This window comes from Delphinapterus leucas, chromosome 15, assembly GCF_059928025.1.
Source record: "Delphinapterus leucas isolate spDelLeu-1000000601 "Yukka" chromosome 15, BTC_Dleu_Yukka2, whole genome shotgun sequence".
In the NCBI taxonomy this organism is placed as follows: domain Eukaryota; kingdom Metazoa; phylum Chordata; class Mammalia; order Artiodactyla; family Monodontidae; genus Delphinapterus; species Delphinapterus leucas.
This window is the reverse complement of record NC_143143.1, coordinates 21,986,548-22,006,707: the sequence shown is the minus strand read 5'-3', so window position 1 is coordinate 22,006,707 and position 20,160 is coordinate 21,986,548. Positions and strand designations below refer to the sequence as shown.

Genomic DNA, 20,160 nt, shown 5'->3' with positions numbered 1-20,160 from the left:
AACACAAATGTTTTTCTTTTAATTTATACGCACTTTTTCCCAGACCTTTGTTCAGTTGATGGGACACAAATACTTAAGTTGTTTGAACCCAATTACTTCATAATAAAGCTGTTATGTATTTTTTTTGGACTAGAGAAGGGAACCATTTAAAAAGTACTCAGATACCAACAGCACCGGGAACCTCTGACTAAATAATTATTTGGCCACATTTTCCTGGTAGTTAGGGTTACTGTGCCTTAAAGGTTAGCCCCTGTAGATGGACTTTTCCTCCTGGGCCATGTGGCGAGAAAGCTGATAAGGGTCTGTCCCTTTGTGGTAGGTCTGGTCTTTCTTGCTCTGTTTTCACTTCTTTCAAACCTACATCTGGGTGGTTAATTTGGAGCGAGGATATATTCTCTCATCCACCTTTTACCAGCAGCCCTGCACTGACGGGTGTCCAGCTATTAATGAAGTGGTACCTCGATTCCCATTTTGCTGTTGACCCTTGTCTATAGCTACTTCAGTCAAAAACTCTGAAGACTGGCCAGATGTAACTGAGCTGTTATCAGGTTCCCCGACTTAACTGCTCATCTCAGCCCCACAGCCTCTAGCAGTATCTAATCCAATCAGATCCTGTAACAGCAAGTTGCTGGGACACACAGTCGCCTGGTCTTGCTGGGAGAGGCCCCCAGTTCTCCTCCCTCCCACTGGCTTGTCTACAGTTCTTAGTCAAGTGAAATCAAGGCATCAAGACAAAAAGGAAAAGAAGTCACAAAAGGATAACATGCAGCCTGGGGGAGGGAGGAGTATGGGAGCCCTTAGGGTTTTAGTTCTCAATCCATACTGCACTTTAGAAAACCCAGAGGTGCCTTAAAAATACAGATGCTCAGGCCAGAGTGATATTGTGATTTATAATAAGAAATGTATCTTTGGTCTTTGTTGCCGGCACAGCTCCTAAAACCCTTGGAATTTCCTAAGGGATGAGAGCAATAAAGGCATCTTTTGTTTTGTTATTGAGGTGGGTTTTTGGACCACACCAAAGGTTGGGGGCTGGTTGCCAGGAGAGCCAACCCTGTGATTAGAGGGTTGGAACTTTTAGTTCTACCATCCTGACTTCCTGGGAGGGGAACAGGGATAGAGATTGAGTTCAGTCACCAGTGGCCAATGTTTTAATCAACTATGCCAAAGTAATGAAGCCTCTATAAAAACACAAAAGGAGGAAGAGATATGGGAACATATGTATATGTATAACTGATTCACTTTGTTATACAGCAGAAACTAACACACCATTGTAAAGCAATTATACTCCAATAAAGATGTTAAAAAAATTAAATTAAAAAAAAAAAAAAGGAGAGGGTCCAGAGAGCTTCTGAGTTGGTGAACATGTAGAGATTTGGGGAGAGTGGCATGCTCAGAGAGAGCATGGAAGCTCCACACCACTTCCCCATAGGCATTCCATCTGGCTGTTCCTGGGTCCTATATCCTTTTATAACAATCCAGTGATCTAGTAAGTAAACTGTTTCTCTGAGTTCTAACAAATTAATTGAACCCAAGGAGGGTGTCGTTGGGACCTCCAATCTATAGCTGGTCGGTCAGAAGCACAGGTGATACCCTGGGCTTGAGACTGGCATCTGAAGGGGGGTGAGGGGGTTCGCAGTCTTGTAGGACTGAGCCCTTACCCTGTGGGATCTGATGCTGTCTCCAGGTAGATAGTGTCAGAGTTGAGTGGAGTTGGAAGGCACCCAGCTGGCGTCAGAGAATTGCGTGGTAGGTAGTGTGGCAACTCCAGCCACCTACTCCAAACACACACACTTTGGAACTGAGTGAACAGAAGTGTACCAGGGTTGAAATGCACTGGTTTAAGAGCTGACGGCCTGCAGTATGTGAGTTTCTGCCTGTTGCCTCCATGATGTACAGCTCACCCAAGCAGCAAGTCCTACCCATGGCCCATCCCAAGAGCAAGCCAGACCCCAGAGATGGCTGAGCAAACCCTTCAGGTTTATGCACCTCCACAGGCACTCTGTGAACTTATATGTTTTCTACGAGTGCCAGTGATAAGAAAGTCTACAGTTTTGCTCTTCAAAATATGGTCCAGAGACCACAGCTTCAGTATTATCTGGGAGCTTTTTGGAACTGCAGAACCTCAGGCCCCAGTCGAAACCTACTGACTCAGAACCTGCACTTTAGAAAGGTTATAGGTGATTTCTGCACTTAATAACACTGGAGAAGTGCTAAGTATTGTCTACCTCAGGTATACTTCTGAGGGACCTGGGGTGCCCTCCCAGGGAGAAGCTAATTCAGGAGGCTTGCTCAGCTCTTTTTCAACAGAAATCTTGTTGCTCTGAATCAAAAGGCCTTTCTCATTTGAAAATGCATCCCTCCATGGTGTCTGGGAGGAAGGCTGACTGGCACAGGAAGGCGGACAGGAGGAAACAATCTGATGCAAGGGCATAGTGATTATAGACAATACTGTATTAAAAACTTCAACGTTGCTAAGAGACTAGACCTTAATTATCCTACCACAAAAAAGGAAGGATAATTATGTGAGGTGATAGAGGTGTTAGCTAGGGTGGTAATCATACTGCAATACGTAAAACTATCACATCAACACACTGTACACTGTAAACTTACACAATGTTATACGTCAATTATATCTCAATAAAAAATTTTAAAACAGATTAGTTAGAGATCCTTCTTCTTTGAGTTCTGTTGCAGTTCTGAAACGAATCCCTTCTGTAATTTACTACATAATAAATGGGCTGCTCTCAGGGGGCCGAACAGTTGGACTGAGACTCACGGTGTCCCTGTACTTCACGAAGTTGAATGTCATGTTAACCCAGTCTAACTTCATTTTCTCCAAGTTTTTCTCCAGAGAGTATTCCTTACTGGCAGCTGCACCAATGGGCTCCAGTCTAAAGAGAGAACACAGCGACAGTAACATCAACGGAGGAGGCCTCAAAACACATCAAAGGAGGAATTTCAGCTCAGCCATTAGAGAAATTTAAAAAGCCTTTAATTTTACTAAAATGTTTACCATCCTACTCTAATATTTACCAGCTAGCTCCAGTGTTTTGCAGGGTTTCTTTACACTTGGCGCTAGTGACTTTTTGGGCTGTGTTATGCGCTGAACTGTATCCCTCCAAAAATCATATGTTGAAGTCCTAACCAGCAGTACCTCAGAATGTGCGGTACCCTGTTTGGACATAGGGTCTTTAAAGAGGTAGTTAAGTTAAAATGAGGTCATTAGGGTGGGTCCTAATCCAACATAACTGGTGTCCTTATAAGAAGAGGAGATTAAGACACAGATATGCACAGAGGGAAGACCATGTGAGGACACAGGGAGAAGGCAGCCATCTGCAAGTCAAGGAGAGAGGCCTCAGAAGAAATCAACCCCCTGAAAACCTTGACCTTGGACTTCCAACCTCCAGAATTGTGAGAAAATAAACTTCTGTTGCTTAAGCCTATGGTATTTGTTACAGCAGCCCTAGAAAACTAATACAGGTTGGATAATTCTTTGGTGTGAGGAGCTGTCCTGTGCACTGCAGGAGGCTTAGCAGCATCCTTGGCCTCAATCCACTAGATGCCAGTAGCTGACTCCCCCAGTCCCCACCTCTTGCCAGTTGTGCCAACCAAAAATGTCTCCAGATGTTGCCAAGTGTCCCCTGGGGGTGGAAACCCCCAGTTGAGAACAACTGTTTTAAGGCCATTAAAACAAGACTTCCTTTTTCCATTTTCATTTACTCCTTATTATTCCTATTTACTTCAGAATTATTATTGACTTCTTATTCAGGTCTTAGACTTTCTGTTAATTTATATGATGGCTTTTTTCCCACTCCCTGTCCCTACCTTTTAAAAAAAACACCTGCTATCTTCCTGATGCACTGGGTCCATCCACCTACAGACCCTCTGTTCTATAGAAAGGGGGAGGGAGGGAGAGAAGGAGAAGATAAATTCCTTTCTTCTTGTTTCCACAGGAGAGCTGGGTACTAAATGCAGACGTGGCTAAAAAATTGGGAAGCAAAGGTTTTGGAGGGAAAAGGAGGGATTATTCTTTCTGCCTCAGCACTGTCTTTCACTGTATCCTTGACCATCTGGTCTTTACTTTCACGTCAGGAAACTGAAGCCCAGAGGAAGCAAGTGACATGTCCAAAGCCACACACACAGCTGGGGAGCACCAGAACCAGTTCCTCTGACTGCTAATCTGGTGTTTCTTCCTCCCCTACTATGTGTCTTCTCCTCTCTCTTTGTCAGAGGAGCAAAAGAATTGCTCACATGTGGTCAGCCAAACAGCTCAACTAAATGGAGCTGAAAACCCTCATCTGGCCTCACGTAGGGAGGTAGAAGAGGCACGGATAACGCCAGACAATGACTGATCAACACCTCAGCAGCATGGTCTTCATTCTAAATGTGACCTTCTTGGGAGACAACCAAAATGAGCGTGCATATAGAGAATAATAAAGGCAGGTGCCGATCCAGATGAGTATGAGACAAACAGGCTGGCGGTGTGGCCATGACCCAACCACTTGACAGGCTTTCGGTCCCCATCTGCTCATATCAAGCAGTGTTGGTATAATTAAATAAGATAAAATGCTTGCAATGTGCCTTATGACTTATAATTATGCAAATAATTGCACAGGGGAGGAATTAATGAGGTTGGGAGTCCATGACGTATATCGAGTTGACCTTATCCAAATGTACTCAAGATGCTCACTAACTGTGGGCTGTGATAAAACTGCCTTAGCTATGGGATAGTGGGATACAAGGAACATCACACTTCACTAATAGGTAGTAGCTGAGAACTTAGACGTTAAATCAGTTCAGGTTACACGCCTTATCTCATAATCCTCACAATAACTCCAATCACCTAGCTACTATTATTATTTCCATTTTACAGATAAGGAGACTGGGCACATAGAGGTAAACAACTTGGCCAAGGAAACACCACTTCTAGATTTGTCACAGCTGAGCACGCTGGCATGAAGCATGGCAGTGTGCCGTGTATCTGCTCAGTCTCTGTCTCCTTTGATGGGTTTATCTTTTCAGGCAGTAAAGGGTAATGGTTAAGGCTCTGAAGTTAGCTAGCCTGGGCTCGGGTCTTGGTTCTTGTGACCTCCGGATATTTGCTTAATCTCTCTAATCAATTTATTTCCTCATCTGTAAAATGTGAATAAAATTACCTAGAATATTAGGGTGTTGTGATGGATAAGTTGGTTAATTCATATAAAATGCTCAGTGCAGCATAAGTGTTCTAGAGCTGGTATTTCTTGGGAACATCTTATTGGGGAAATTGAGGCCCTTTAATAAAATAGCATAAACCTGGTAAAAATGCATGTGTCTTGTATGATATCACTTACATGCGGAATTTTTAAAAATGGCACAGATGAACTTATTAAGAAAACAGAAATAGAGTCACAGATGTAGAAAACAACCTTATGGTTACCAGGGGGGAAAGAGGAGGAGGGATAAATTGGGATATTGGGATTGACATATACACACTACTATATATAAAATAGATAACTAATAAGGACCTACTGTATAGCACAGGAAACTCTACTCAATATTCTGTAATGGCTATGCAGAATCTAAAAAAGTATGGATACATGTATATGTATAACTGATTCACTTTGCTGTACAGCAGAAAGTAACACAACATTGTAAATCAGCTATACTCCAATAAAAATTAAAAAAAATAAAATAAAAGCCTGTGTCTGTAGACCTGCTCCTTAAAGAGGGACAGTAGTGGTGGTATTGGGGGTCATCAGAGTATTCAGGTGGCAGACAGATTTGGGGGCCTGGAAGAACCTGAGATTAGGTGCTTGCTCTGCCCCAGTATAAAGGAAGGGCTTTCAAACTCTAGCAGGCATCACTATCGCCTAGAGCAGCGCTGTCTATTCGAAATACAACCTGAGCCACATATGTCATTTCAAAGTTTCTGGTAGCCAATTTAACACAAGTAAAAAGAAACTATTTTATTTAACTCAATAAATCCAAAATATTATCATTTCAACATACAATCAATATTTAAAATAATTAGATATTTTGCTTATTTTCCCTCCTTAATGAATCTTTGAAATTCAGCCTATAGTTTACACATTTAGCACATCAAATTCAGAATAGCTACATTTCAAAGGCTGAGTAGCCACACGTGGCTAGTGGCTCCTGCACTGAACAGCGCTGATATGGAGGATTTGTTTAAACCCAGATTTCAGCTTTCAATCCCCTGAATTTCTGATTCAGCAGATTGGGGTAGGGCCTGAGGATGTGCATTTCTAACAAGTTCTCAGGTGATGCTGATGCCTCTGGTCTGGGGTCACAGTCTGAGAACCTCACGTGTTGAGTGAGAACCAAACCCAGTTGCCTAACAGGGTCTCTAGTCTTAGCAATACATCTCCCTACGCATCACCCTGAAGGAAGTGTGGAAAAACAAACGGTCCTGAGAATCTCTGGTCCTAAAAACAGCAGATCAAATAGTACAAATTCTCACATATGAACTCCAGGGACATTTGGAGAAGGAGAGAAAGCAAGTGAAGAGATCTCTCCTTTGACCATATTTCATGAAATTTTAGAGCTCAGAGAGCCACTCCTGTTTGTTGCAGTTGTTTGTTTAAAGAGGAAGAAACTGAGGCCCAGAAAGGTGAAATGGTTTTGCCCAAAGTCACTGAGAGCTGGGCTTGGAGCTCAGGTTCAGAGAACTATTTAAAAAAATTTCTTTTTGAAATAAAATCTCTGACTCAATTTTCTAGTCATAATCTGACATCAACTCTGCAGCTGGAAATGAAAGCTTCACCAGCAGCTAGTCAGCTGAAGTAGAGGTTACCCTAAACCAGAATGAGAAAAGCAGCCTGCTATGAGGCCATTCAGTCATACAACTGTGAGAATTTATAGACACTTTGACGAAAAAACTTTCTGAAGGGAGAAGCCTTACTTTTCAATGAATTTGCCAAATCCAAATTCCAGCATATTTGAGAGGCAAGTCGTTTCAGTGGGCTTTATTTCATAGCCGACGATCTCACTAATCTGCAAAGAGAAAAACAAGTGTGTATTGTCCAAGGCAGTGTTGTCCAGTAGACTTTCTGTGATGACTGAAATGTTCTATATCTGTGCTGTCTCGGGCAGGAGCCACCAGTCACATTCAGCTGTTGAGCACTGGAAAGGTGGCTAGTGTGACTGAGGAACTGATTTTCAAATTTTATTTAACTTTACTTAATTTATATTTAAATAGCTACGTGTAGCTAGTGGCTGCTGAATTGGACAGCGCAGGTCTAAGGTTTTGGGCGGTGGCCTAGGGCCCACCCTGCATTGTGTCTGGTTTGCTGGGGGTTGTTCTCTCACCAGGAATTGGCATAATGCAAACTTGTGGGCACCTTACAGGCTCACAACCAGGTCTGGTTTGTTTTTGTGCTCCCAGGGCTGACTGCAAAACCTGGTCCATGACAGAAGCTGCTGTAAGCATTTGCTGAATAAAAGGAGGAAGTCTATTAGCTAGATGACTCGCCCACCAAAATCTTCCTTTCCAACCCAGTGTGCTAACTTGTTGGAAATGTTAGCACCTGTGCCCATTCCTTTGGTGTAAATATTACCCCAACCTTATATTTTAAGTGAAAAGATCCCTGTGAAAGTTCTTTGATGAAGTCTCTGATGGCTTTGAACATTTTTCTCAGGGACTGAGAGATCTGGGCAGTACGAGGGTTATGTGTGCTCAAGAAGAGCACAGGGGTTAATGGGAATGAGGCTCTGTAAAAAATCTCACCTACTGCCCAGTTTTGTCTCTGTCCAGCTCCAGCAGGACTAAAGAATGTCAGAGCAGGAAGAGACATGAAAGTCACATCATGTTCTGTCTTATTCAGCCCTGTGTCCCTGGGGCCTGATATGCAGTAGGCATCAATAAGCACTTGTGGAGTGAAAGCATGAGTGAACCAGCTAATTCAAACAGATTCCAATCTGGGTTCTGAGGTCACCTGGAGGACCACTGAGGTAATGGAAATAATAAAAGTAATTAACATTTATTGAGGGCTTATTATGTGGTAGGTTGGTTTTAAGAGCTTTATGTACTTATTTCATCCTCCCAACATGGTGAGGGAGGTACTCGTATATTATTACTCCCATTTTACATGCAAGGAAACTGAGACAAAGAAATTAAGTTTATGATCATCTAGCTAATAGACCATAACAGCCATTGCAGAATTGGGACTTGTATCTGATTCTGACTCCAAAGCTCTCATCCATCATATGCTAGTGTTTCTTGCAGGTCTTCTATGTATAATTGTGCAGATTATATACTGCATAACTCTAGAAAGTACAATTCCCACTGTAGTGCACAAAAATAGCATTCCCTAGGGCATAAACTGCACCATTATTCCTGGTGGCCCAGGGCTCTCATTTATTCTCTAATACCTGCAAGTATGGCTTAGAACAACACACTATCTCTAGGATTAAGTGACATAACTGTGTAAAGCACTTGACACAGTAAATACTTGGCCTATGGAAGGACTCAGAGATCTGTAGTTTTATTTTTTAAATTGCTTTTGTTAAGTATAGAGGTTAACAGGCATCTGGTCTAATTCTAAGAAACTGAGGTTATGCTGTCCAATATGTAGCCACTAACCCCTTGTAGCTACTGAGATCTTGAAATGCAACTAGTCCATATCAAAATGTGCTGTAGGTAAAAGCACACCATATTTCAAAGACTTAGTATGGAAACTGTAATGTAAAAGATCACATTAACATTTTTATATTGATTACTTATTGAACTGATAGTGATTTTGATATGTTTGGTTAAATCTATTCATACAGTTTATTTCACCTTTTTTATACTTTAAAAAATGTGGCTACTGGAAACTTTAAAATTATACATATGTTCATAGTATATTTCCACTGGGCAGCAGTGCCCTAGAGGCCAGCCTTGGTGCGTATCAGTACAGTGTTACCTCGTTCCATCTTGTTTTACACCACAGTAGCAATAAAGTCTATGTCTCAAATACGGAGACTAGCCTTTCCTGCTTAAGTTCTGGGAAACGGTCAGAAATCTCAACACAACCACCTCATGACCCCAGAAGATCCATTTTGTAGTCTTGAGAGCTACAGGTGGTTTAGCCTACAGAGCCCCCCTGCCGGAGCCAAATCTGTGCACAAGGATCCCCTGAGTTAGGCATTAGAACTGAGAATGCTTCCCCAAGCCTGGGGCTGTCACTGGGCGGGCTTGTTGTGTGACCTACAGTACAGGCAGAAATGGGCTCTGAGTCGGGGCAACCCTGAGGGTACCTTGTGGCCTTTGTCCTTTCTGAGCTTATCTTCAACTATTTAGCCCATTGAGATTCCACTGTAGGTGCTCTTTACTCAGGAGCCACCTTACCTCTTGCATACAGTAAGTGGAATATAGCACATTCCATTCTTATCTATAGCTCACTGCCCCCTACTGTCCACTCCCTCTCTCTGACCTGATATTTCTTGCCCCCTTTTCACACATCAAGGCTGAGTCAAAAACACCTAGATTCCAATTCTCTTCCCCACCCCTCACTGGCCACGTGACAATTTATTGTCCCTACTTCAAAGGGTTGTTGGGAGGATGAAATGAGACAATCCACATAAAGTATATAACAGTACCCAGTACAAAGTTGGTACTCAATACACTTTAGCTATTATTGTTATTATTATTTTAATTCCAGGGAATTTTTTCCCCCAATCTGTCCATCTAAGTGGCCTATAAAAGAAACTATTAATAAAGAATTATTAATGTCTAGGAATGGTTGGGATTTTTAAAGTGCCCATGTGTGAGAATACTGTCATCACAGGGGGAGCACCAGATGGAGGCGATGGCTTTCTGAGCACCCCTAGAGCACTGTTTAAATGCCATTGATGAGGGCACTTTCTATAATGTCATCTCATGGAGAGACCTAGCACTGCTGGAGGGCACCTGTCTACCTAATTCTCTAAATGGTCAAAGCTCTAGTCAGGCTAGCTCCGCAGGGAGAGGCACCCTATGAGTACCAAGTGAGGGCAGCTGCCGCTGTGCAGATCCCTCTGCTGGGGCAGCTCAAGACCCAAAGTCTACCAGATGACCTTTGCTCTGACTTCTTTACATCTTTGCTTAAGTCTTTAAGCAAATTTCAAGGCTTTCTGGGAAACTGAAAGCAGCTCCTCTCTACAGAAAAATCTTGAATCTCTCATGTACCAAGATCTCTCCTGTCCCAGGGAGATCAAAATACTCCTAACGGTTATGCTCTCAGACTGAGTCCTTCTAGAGACAATGTCCTCAGTCTTGTGCATGGTTCCCAGGGAGAGAATTTCTGGCCCAGTCAGAGAGCAATTTGCCTACAGAGAGCCAGTCTCTTCTTCACCTCCACAAAGAGCAATTCCCTGGTAGAAGATGTTTCAAGGCCATTGCTAGCTCTTGAATGTAACAATTATTTTAGAAACACAGTGAGTTTTCTTTCTTCTGTTTAGTATCACACTACATTTATCACCCTCACATTTGGTTGCTTATAAAAATCCCATCATTTTTAGGGAGAATATTTATTATCCTCATTTATAGACTCAAAGGGCTGAAAAAAGAGGGCAAAAATTACTTCTGAATATAGCCTGCTGGTTGAGGAAGCTGAAGTAGGAATCATCTGGCATTGTTAGGAGCCCCCAGGGATAAATGTGACTTTCTCTTTTGTGTAGCCTAGGTTAAGGAACAAATCCAGGCCCCTCCCATTGTAATGTAACACCCTAATCACCTTTTAGGACACTGAACAGCCATTTGCTTAGGAAAGCAGATTACGAGAGCCTTTGTGGCCGCTGGCTGGAACAATACTCAACCACCAGCAATGGGGTCCCCAAAGAAAAGGATCGGCCTGTTTATGTGGCGAGGCAGGAAGTTATTCCCTTCCTTCAAAAGGCTATCACCCCCTTTACTACTCCCTTGGCCTCGAGCAGATTCTCCTTTTAGAAAGAAGAAGCTTGACCCGTTAATGGTTTCTGCCTTCCAAAGGGCTACCAGGACCAGGGCTGGGCTGGGCTGGCTGGGGGTGGGCAATGACAGGGACCTGCTGCCAGTGCCGGTCTTTCACTCCTGGGTTGCAGGAAATGCTGAGGATAGGGATGTGCTGCTTGAATTTATCAATCTTGATTTTCACATTCTCTGCTAAGCGCCTGGGTGCAGGCACGTCAGCTAAGGTCTTGGTCAATTTATATATCGTCCTCCACATATTCCCTATTTTCTCCGCGATTTCCTCAGCATTCAGTAAAAAGAGGGGTCCTGAAATAGAAAAGATGAGGTGAGGGAAAGGTCAGATCACCAAGTAGTGTTAGTCACATGTACCTTTAATTCCCTGAATTTAGAATTGTGTCTACGGTATGGATATTGGAACAAGCACAGGCTTTAGAGTTGGGTCTGAAACCTCTACTTAGCCAGTGAAGCCTTGGGGATACTGACTGAACTTTTCTAAGCCTCAGCAGTCTCACCTGTGACACAGGGGTAATACTGGATACCTTGGAGGGTGACTGTAAAAACTACATGAGATAAGTAAAGTGGCTAACATATTGCCTGGCATACAATGCAAGAGTAGTTAGGGAATCAATTGTTAGTATAAGTTATAGATGCTATTATAGAAGTACCAAAAGGTGCTTCACAAATGCTGTGAAATATTAACAACTGGGGAATGTGGATGAATAGGGACATAGGAGTTAACTGTACAGTTCTGACAGCTTTTATATAAGTTTGAAATGATTTAAAAATAGATTATCTTTAAAACAGAAAATGACACCTCATTTATAAAAAAAAAAAAAAAACTTCACCAACACATTAATTCTCTTCTCCTCCTTTTCTTTTACAGGTATCTTTTAGCATTTGGGTTTTCACATTCAGTCTTTCCATGCTGCTGCTTCCTTCCCCTTTGTTATTTCAAATTAGTATTAACTCTTGCATTATGATGTTGCTAATTAACTCAAAAACACTTTTCCTTCAGGGCTGCCAAGACTAAAAATAGATTCATTCATATAGCTTCATTAATTAATAACATGCTTTACCAACCTAACATTTTTTGTTAAGTAATAAAATATTAAAATTTTTTAAAAAGAAGAAAAGAAGGTCTTCCCTGGTGGTGCAGTGGTTGAGAGTCCGCCTGCCGGTGCAGGGGACACGGGTTCGTGCCCCGGTACGGGAGGATCCCATATGCCAAGGAGCGGCTGGGCCCATGAACCATGGCCGCTGAGCCTGCGCGTCTGGAGCCTGTGCTCCGCAACGGGAGAGGCCACAGCAGTGAGGGGCCCGCATACCGCAAAAAAAAAAAAAAAAAAAAAGAAGAAAAGAAATATGTATGACTTCCATACAATATATAAAAAGAATAATACACCATGTCCACGTGGGGTTTATTGGCAGAATGCAAGGTTGATTTAATATTTGAAAATCAAGCAATGTAATATAGTCGAAAGAAGGAAAATCACATAATGTAAATTGATGCAGCAAAAGCATTTGACGAAATCCAATATCCATTCATGATAAAAATCTATAAACAAACTAGGAATACAAAAGAACTTCCTCAGTCTGATAAAGGGCACCCTATAAAAACCTACACTGACATTACATTTTTGTATGTGTTAAATATGTACAGCTTTTTATATGCTAATCATACAAAAAAAGTGGTTTAAAAAAATAATAGCAAAAAACCCATTATACTTAATGGTGAAAGATGGAATACTTTCTCCCTAAGATCAGAAACAAGGCAAGGATTTTTATTCTCATAACTCAATTAACAGAAAGACAGCTGGAAAAATCCCAAAATACTTGGAAATTAAGCTACATACTTCTTAATAACACATGAGTCAAAGAAGCAATATCAAGAGAAATTAAAAAATATTTTGAGCTAAATGAAAATAAAAATTAACATCAAAAGCTGTGGGATGTCATAGCCAATAATAATACTCAATGGTGAAAAGCTGAAAGCATTCCTGCTAAAATCCAGAAGAAGACAAAGATGCCCACTCTCATCACTTCTATTCAACATAGTATTGGAAGTCCTAGGCACAGGAATCAGACAAGAAAAATAAATAAAAGGTATCCAGATTGGAAGGAAAGACGTAAAATTGTCATTGTATGCAGATGACATGATACTCTATATAGAAAACCCTGAGGATTCCACTCAAAAACTACTAGAACTGATAAACGAATTCAGCAAGGTAGCAGGATACAAGAATAACATACAGAAATTGGTTGCATTTCTTTACACTAACAATGAAATATCAGGAAGGGAATGTAAAAAAAAAAAATCCCTTTTAAAATCGCATCCAAAAAAATAAAATACAGTAAGTCCCCTACATACGAACCTTCAAGTTGCAAACTTTCAAAGATGCAAATGTGCATTTGCATGTCCAATCACGTAAGTCAGTTCACGTGTCTGGCATATATTGTCACCTGCGTGCATCTTCTACAAGTGGTTGTGCTTTTGTGTACCTTACTGTACAGCACTGTAGAGAGGACAGTAGTACAGTGTCACTGGATCATTTTTTCAAGAGGGTAGATAGAATCGAATCCAGCAAGGAACCAGAACCTGTGCCATCAACGTCAGGCGTGAGTGACATTGCAGCTTGCCCTCCGTCTCCTATTGCTGAGGATCCTTCAGCTCTACTATCTCCCACCTCCTCTCCCTCCTCCAGTCAGTAACTCTTCTTGCCTGTTCACTCGATGCCAGCCCCGGTACGCCAGCTGTTGTACTGCACTGCTGTACTTTTCAAGGTACTGCGCTGTAAGATTAAAAGTGTTTTCTTTGTTTTTTGTGGTTTTTTGTTATGTATTATTTGTGTGAAAAGTATTATAAACCTATTACAGTACAGTACTATGTAGCCGATTGTGTTAGTTGGGTACTTAGGCTAACTTTGTTGGACTTACGAACAAATTGGATTTATGAACGAGCTCTCAGAACACAGCTCGTTCTTATGTAGGGGACTTACTGTATGTAGGAATAAACCTGAGCAAGGAGGTGAGAGACTGAGAACTATAAAACATTAATAAAGGAAACTGAAGATGATTCAAAGAAATGGAAGGATATCCCATGCTCTTAGACTGGAAGAATTAATACTGTTAAAATGGCCATACTACCCAAAGCAATCTATACATTTAATGTGATCCCTATCAAATTACCCATGACTTTTTTCACAGAACTAGAACAAATAATCCTAAAATTTATATAGAACCATAAAAGACCCAGAATTGCCAAAGCAATCCTGAGGAAAAGAACAAAGCAAGCGGCATAACCCTCCCAGACTTCAGACAATACTACAAAGCTGCAGTAATGAAAACAGCGTGATTTTTGGCACAGAAACAGACATATGGAATGGAACAGAATAGATGGCCCAAAAATAAACCCGCACACCTACAGTTAATTAATCTTCAACAAAGGAGGCAAGAATATACAATGGAAAAAAAGACAGTCACTTCAGCAAGTGGTGTTGGGAAAGTTGGACAGCCACATGTAAATCAATGAAGTTAGAACACATCCTCACACCATACACAAAAATAAACTCAAAATGGATTAAAGGCTTAATATAAGACATGACACCATAAAACTCCTAGAAGAGAACATAGGCAAAACATTCTCTGACAGAAATCGTACCAATGTTTTCTTAGGTCAGTCTCCCAAGGCAATAGAAATAAAAGCAAAAATAAACAAATGGGACCTAATCAAACTTATAAGCTTTTGTATAGCAAGGGAAACCATAAACAACATGAATGACTGACAAGGGCTTAATTTCCAAAAAACACAAACAGCTCATACAACTCAAAAACAAAAAACCAGGGCTTCCCTGGTGGCTCAGTGGTTGAGAGTCCTCCTGCCGATGCAGGGGACACGGGTTTGTGCCCCAGTCCGGGAGGATCCCACATGCTGCGGAGCGGCTGGGCCTGTGAGCCATGGCCGCTAAGCCTGCATGTCCGGAGCCTGTGCTCCGCAACGGGAGAGGCCACAACAGTGAGAGGCCCGTGTACCGCAACAAACAAACAAACAACCAAACAACCCAATCAAAAAATGGGCAGAAGCACTAAATAGATATTTCTCCAAAGAAGACATACAGATGGCCAAAAAGCACATGAAAAGATGCTCAATATAGCTAATTATTAGAGGACTGCAAATCAAAACTACGATGAGGTACCACCTCACCGGTCAGAATGGCCATCATTAAAAAATCTACAAATAATAAATGCTGGAGAAAAGGGAACCCTCCTACATTGTTGGTGGGAATGTAAACTGGGGCAGCCACTATGGAAAACAGCATGGAGACTCCTCAAAAAACTAAAAGCAGAGTTGTCATATGATCCAGCAATCCCATTCCTGGGCATATATCCAGACAAAACTATAATTCAAAAAGATACATGCAAGGCTTCCCTGGTGGCACGGTGGTTAAGAATCCACCTGCCGATGCAGGGGACACAGGTTCTAACCCTGGTCCAGGAAGATTTCACATGCTTCAGAGCAACTAAGCCTGTGCACCACAACTACTGAGCCTGTACTCTAGAGGCCATGAGCCACAACTACTGAGCCCACGTGCCACAACTACTGAAGCCTGCGTGCCTAGAGCCCATGCTCCACAACAACAGAAACCACTGCAATGAGAAGCCTGCACACCGCGACAAAGAGTAACCCCCACTTGCTGCAACTAGAGAAAGCCCGTGCACAGCAATGAAGACCCAAAGCAGCCAAAATAATTAATTAATTGATTGATTGATTAATTAATTTAAAAAAAGATACATGTACCCCCATGTTCATAGCAGCAGTATTCACAATAGCCAAGACATGGAAAAAACCTCAATGTCCATCAACAGATGAATGGATAAAGAAGATGTGGTACATATACACAATGCAATATTATTCAGCCATAAAAAAGAATGAAATAATGCAATTTGCAGCAATATGGATGGACCTAGAGATTATCATAGTAAAGGAAGTAAGTCAGAAAGAGAAAGACAAATACCACATGATATCACTTTTATGTAGAATCTAAAATATGACACAAATGAACTTATCTACAAAACAGAAACAGACTCACAGACATAGAGAACAGACTTGTGGTCGCCATGGGGGAGGGTGGTGAGGGAGGGATAGATTGGGAGTTTGGGATTAACAGATGCAAACTATTATACATAGAATAGATAAACAACAAGGTCCTACTGTATAGCACAGGGAACTATATTCAATATCCTGTAATAATCCATAATGGGAAAGAATATGAAAAAGAATGTTTATATAACTGAATCACTTTGCTGTACAGCAGAAATTAACATAACATTATAAATCATCTATACACCAATAAAATAAATTTTTAAAAAGTTGTGGGATATAGGGAAAGAAGTATTTACAGGGAAATTTATAGCATTGAATATATATATTAGAGAAGACCTAAAATCAATAATCTATGCTTCCACTTTAGGAAACTATTAAAAAAGAGCATATTAAATCCAAAGTAAGGGCTTCCCTGGTGGTACAGTGGTTAAGAATCCGTCTGCCAGTGCAGGGGACATGGGTTCAAGTCCTGGTCTGGGAAGATCCCACATGTTGCAGAGCAACTAAGCCCGTACGCCACAACTACTGAGCCTGCGCTCTAGAGCCCACGAGCCACAACTACTAAAGCCCGTGCACCTAGAGCCTGTGCTCCGCAACAAGAGAAGTCACCACAATGAGAAGCCTGTGCGCCACAATGAAAGAGTAGCCCCCACTCGCCGCAACTAGAGAAAGCCCGCGCACAGCAACGAAGACCCAACGCAGCCAAAAATAAATAAATAAATAAATTTATTTAAAAAAAAAAAAATCCAAAGTAAGCAGAAGAAACGAAATAATAAAACGAAAACCTGGTTCTTTTCAAAGATCAATAAAATTGATAAATAGCTAGCTAGGCTAACAAAGAAAAAAGAAAAGACACAGATTACTGACATCAGAAATTAAAAAGGAGACATCATTGTACATCTCATAGACATTAAAAGGATAATAAAAGAAGACCATGAAATACTCTATGATCACAAATTTGATAACCTAGATTAAACAGACCAATTCCTTGAAAGATACAATTTGCCAAAATTCACACAAGGAGAAACAAACAATCTGAATTGGCCTATATTTATTTAAGAAATTGAATCTATAATTAATAACTTTCCAAAACAGAAAGCATCAGGCCCAGATGATGGTGAATTCTGCCAAACATTTAAGAAAGGAAAAATACCAATTTTTGTACAATCTCTTCCAGGAGACAGAAGCAGAAATACTTCCTAACTCATTCTATGAGGCCAGCACTATCCTAATACCAAAACCAGACAAAGACATTACAAGAAAAGAAAACTAAAGACCAATATCTCTCATGAACATAGATGTAAGAATCCTCAACAAAATGTTAGCAAATTGAATCCACCTATATATATATATTGTATATTAACATATATATATATATAATTATACACCACAATCAACTGGGACTTATTCCTCACATATAAAGTTGTTTCAATGTTTGAAAATCAATTAATATAATTCATCACATCAACAGGCAATTGAAGAAAAATCACACGATCATATCAATAGATTCAGAAAAAGCATCTGAAAAAATCCAATACCCATTCATAATAAAAACTCTCAGCAAATAAGGGATAGAGGAGAAATCCCTCAACTTGATAAAGAACATCTACAAAAACCTACAGCTAATATCATACTTAATGGTAAGAAACTAGAATCTTTGCTGCTAAGATCAGGAACACAGCAAGAATGTCCCCTCTTACCACTCCTTTTTCAACAGCATTCTGTGGTGGTCCTAGATAATGCAATATGACAACAATAGGAAATAAAAGGTATACAGACTGGGGAAGAAGACATAAAACTTTGTTTGCAGATGACAGGATCACTTACATAGAAAATATGAAAGAACCAACAGCAAAAAGAAACCTGAAACTAATTCACAATTATAGCAAGGTTGCAGTATACATGGTTAATACACAAAAGTTAATTGCTTTCCTATATATTATTAATGAACAGTGGATTTGAAATTAAAAACATATCCATTTACATTAGCACCCCCAAAATTGAAATACTTAGGTGTAAATCTAACAAAATATGTACAATGTCTATATAAGGAAAACTACAAAACTCTAATGAAAGAAATCAAAGAAGAAAATAAATGGAGAAAAATTTAATGTTCATGGATAAGAAGATTCAATATTGTCAAGATGTCAGTTCTTTCCAACTTGATCTATAGATTCAACACAATCCCAATCAAAATCCCAACAAGTTTTTTTTTAGATACTGACAAACTGATTCTAAAGTTTATATGGAGACACAGAAGACCCAGAATAGCCAATATAATATTAAAGGAGAAGAATAAAGTTGGGGGACTGACATTGTCCAGCTTCAAGACTTACCACATAGCTACAATAATCAAATGTGATTGACAAAAGAATAGACATATAGGTCAATGGAACAGAAGAGAGAGCCCAGAAATAAGATCCACAATAGTCAATTGATCTTTCACAAAGGAGCAAAGGCAATACAATGGAGAAATGAAACTTTCCAACAAATAGTTTTAGAACAACTGGATATCCACACGCAAAAAAATAAATGTAGAGGGACTTCCCTGGTGTCGCAGTGGTTGAGAATCTGCCTGCCAATGCAGGGGACACGGGTTGAATCCCTGGTCTGGGAGGATCCCACATGACATGGAGCAACAAAGCCCTTGTGCCACAACTACTGAGCCTGTGCTCTAGGGCCCACATGCTGCAACTACTGAGCCTGCGCACCACAACTACTGAAGCCCACGTGCCTAGAGCCTGTGCTCCAAAACAAGAGAAGCCACCGCAATGAGAAGCCCGCACACCGCAATGAAGAGTAGCCCCCACTCGCCACAACTAGAGAAAGCCCGCATGCAGCAACGAAGACCCAATGCAGCCAAAAAAAAAAAGAAAAAGAATGTAGATGGAGACTGTACATCCCTGACAAAAGTTAATCAAAAATTAATCAAAATGGATCATGGACTTAAATGTAAAATGCAAAACTATAAAACTTCTCGAAGATAACATAGCAGAAAAATCTAGATGACCTTGGGTTTGGTGATAAATTTTTAGATACAATGCTAAAGGCATGATCTAGGAAAGAAATGACAAACTAGACTTTATTAAAATTAAAAACTTCTGCTTTGTGAAAGACACTGTCAAAAGACTGAAAAGACAGACCAAAGACTAGTAGAAAAAATTGCAAAAGACATATCTGATAAAGGATTGCTGTCCAAAATATATAAAGAACTCTTAAAACTCAACAGTAAGAAAACAAACTTAATTTAAAAAGGGGCAAACCCCCTCCCCCAACCCTAACTGTTTTAATATACACTAGCAATGACCAATTAGAAACTGAAATTTTAAAACATATAGCTCTATAAAAAGAAATACATATAAATTTAATAAAACATATATAGGGTCTGTATGCTAAAACCTACAAACCACTGACAAAAAGAAGTCAAAGAAGAGCAAAATAATTAGATATACAACGTCCATGGATTGGATGATTCAATTAAAGATGTCAGTTCTTTCCAAATTGATTTAACACATTTCCAATCAAAATTCCAGCAGGTTTCTTGTATATATAAATAAGCTGATTCACAAATTTTATGTAAAAGATATAAAGACAAAGGCACTGTAATAGTCATAATAAAACTTGAAAAAGAGATTGAAGTTATATGACAGTCTCAAAAAGACAAAACTATAGTAACAATGAAGAGATCAATAGTTGCCAGGTGTAGGGAGAGTGTGATTATGAAGGGGTACTACAAGGAAGTTTATTGAAGTCATGGAACTGTTCCATTTTCTGATTGTGGTGAATCAATACATATGTTAAAATTCATAGAACTGTATGTCAAAAATATCATTTTTACTGTATATGAATTTAAAAAATAAAATCTAAAAAATTTAAAATACATTGTCTCTTTCCAACAAAAAAACTTGCTAAATTATAAATACTTCCTTAACACCAGAACTATTTTGTGCCTGAACCAACAAAAAGCATCACGTTTAAAGGTGACACTCTGGGGACTTCCCTGGCAGTCCAGTGGTTAAGACTTTGCCTTCCAATGCAGGGGGTGAGGATTTGATCCCTGGTAGGGGAGATAAGATTCCACATCCCTCGGGGCCAAAAAACCAAAACATAAAACAGAAGCAATATTGTAACAAATTCAATAGAGACT

At 40.2% G+C, this 20,160-nt stretch overlaps 1 protein-coding gene across 1 annotated transcript in view; it reads right to left on the bottom strand.

Moving 5' to 3' along the window:
* Nucleotides 1-20,160, bottom strand: part of DNAH3 (dynein axonemal heavy chain 3) — a 196,159-nt gene that overhangs the window by 122,901 nt on the left and 53,098 nt on the right. The window contains exons 18-20 of the mRNA XM_089896064.1: nucleotides 11,007-11,218; nucleotides 6,905-6,996; nucleotides 2,777-2,891 (exon numbers count right to left, since the gene is read on the bottom strand). Coding sequence (XP_089752190.1) covers nucleotides 2,777-2,891; nucleotides 6,905-6,996; nucleotides 11,007-11,218 — 419 coding nt within the window. The remainder of the gene's footprint in view (nucleotides 1-2,776; nucleotides 2,892-6,904; nucleotides 6,997-11,006; nucleotides 11,219-20,160) is intronic.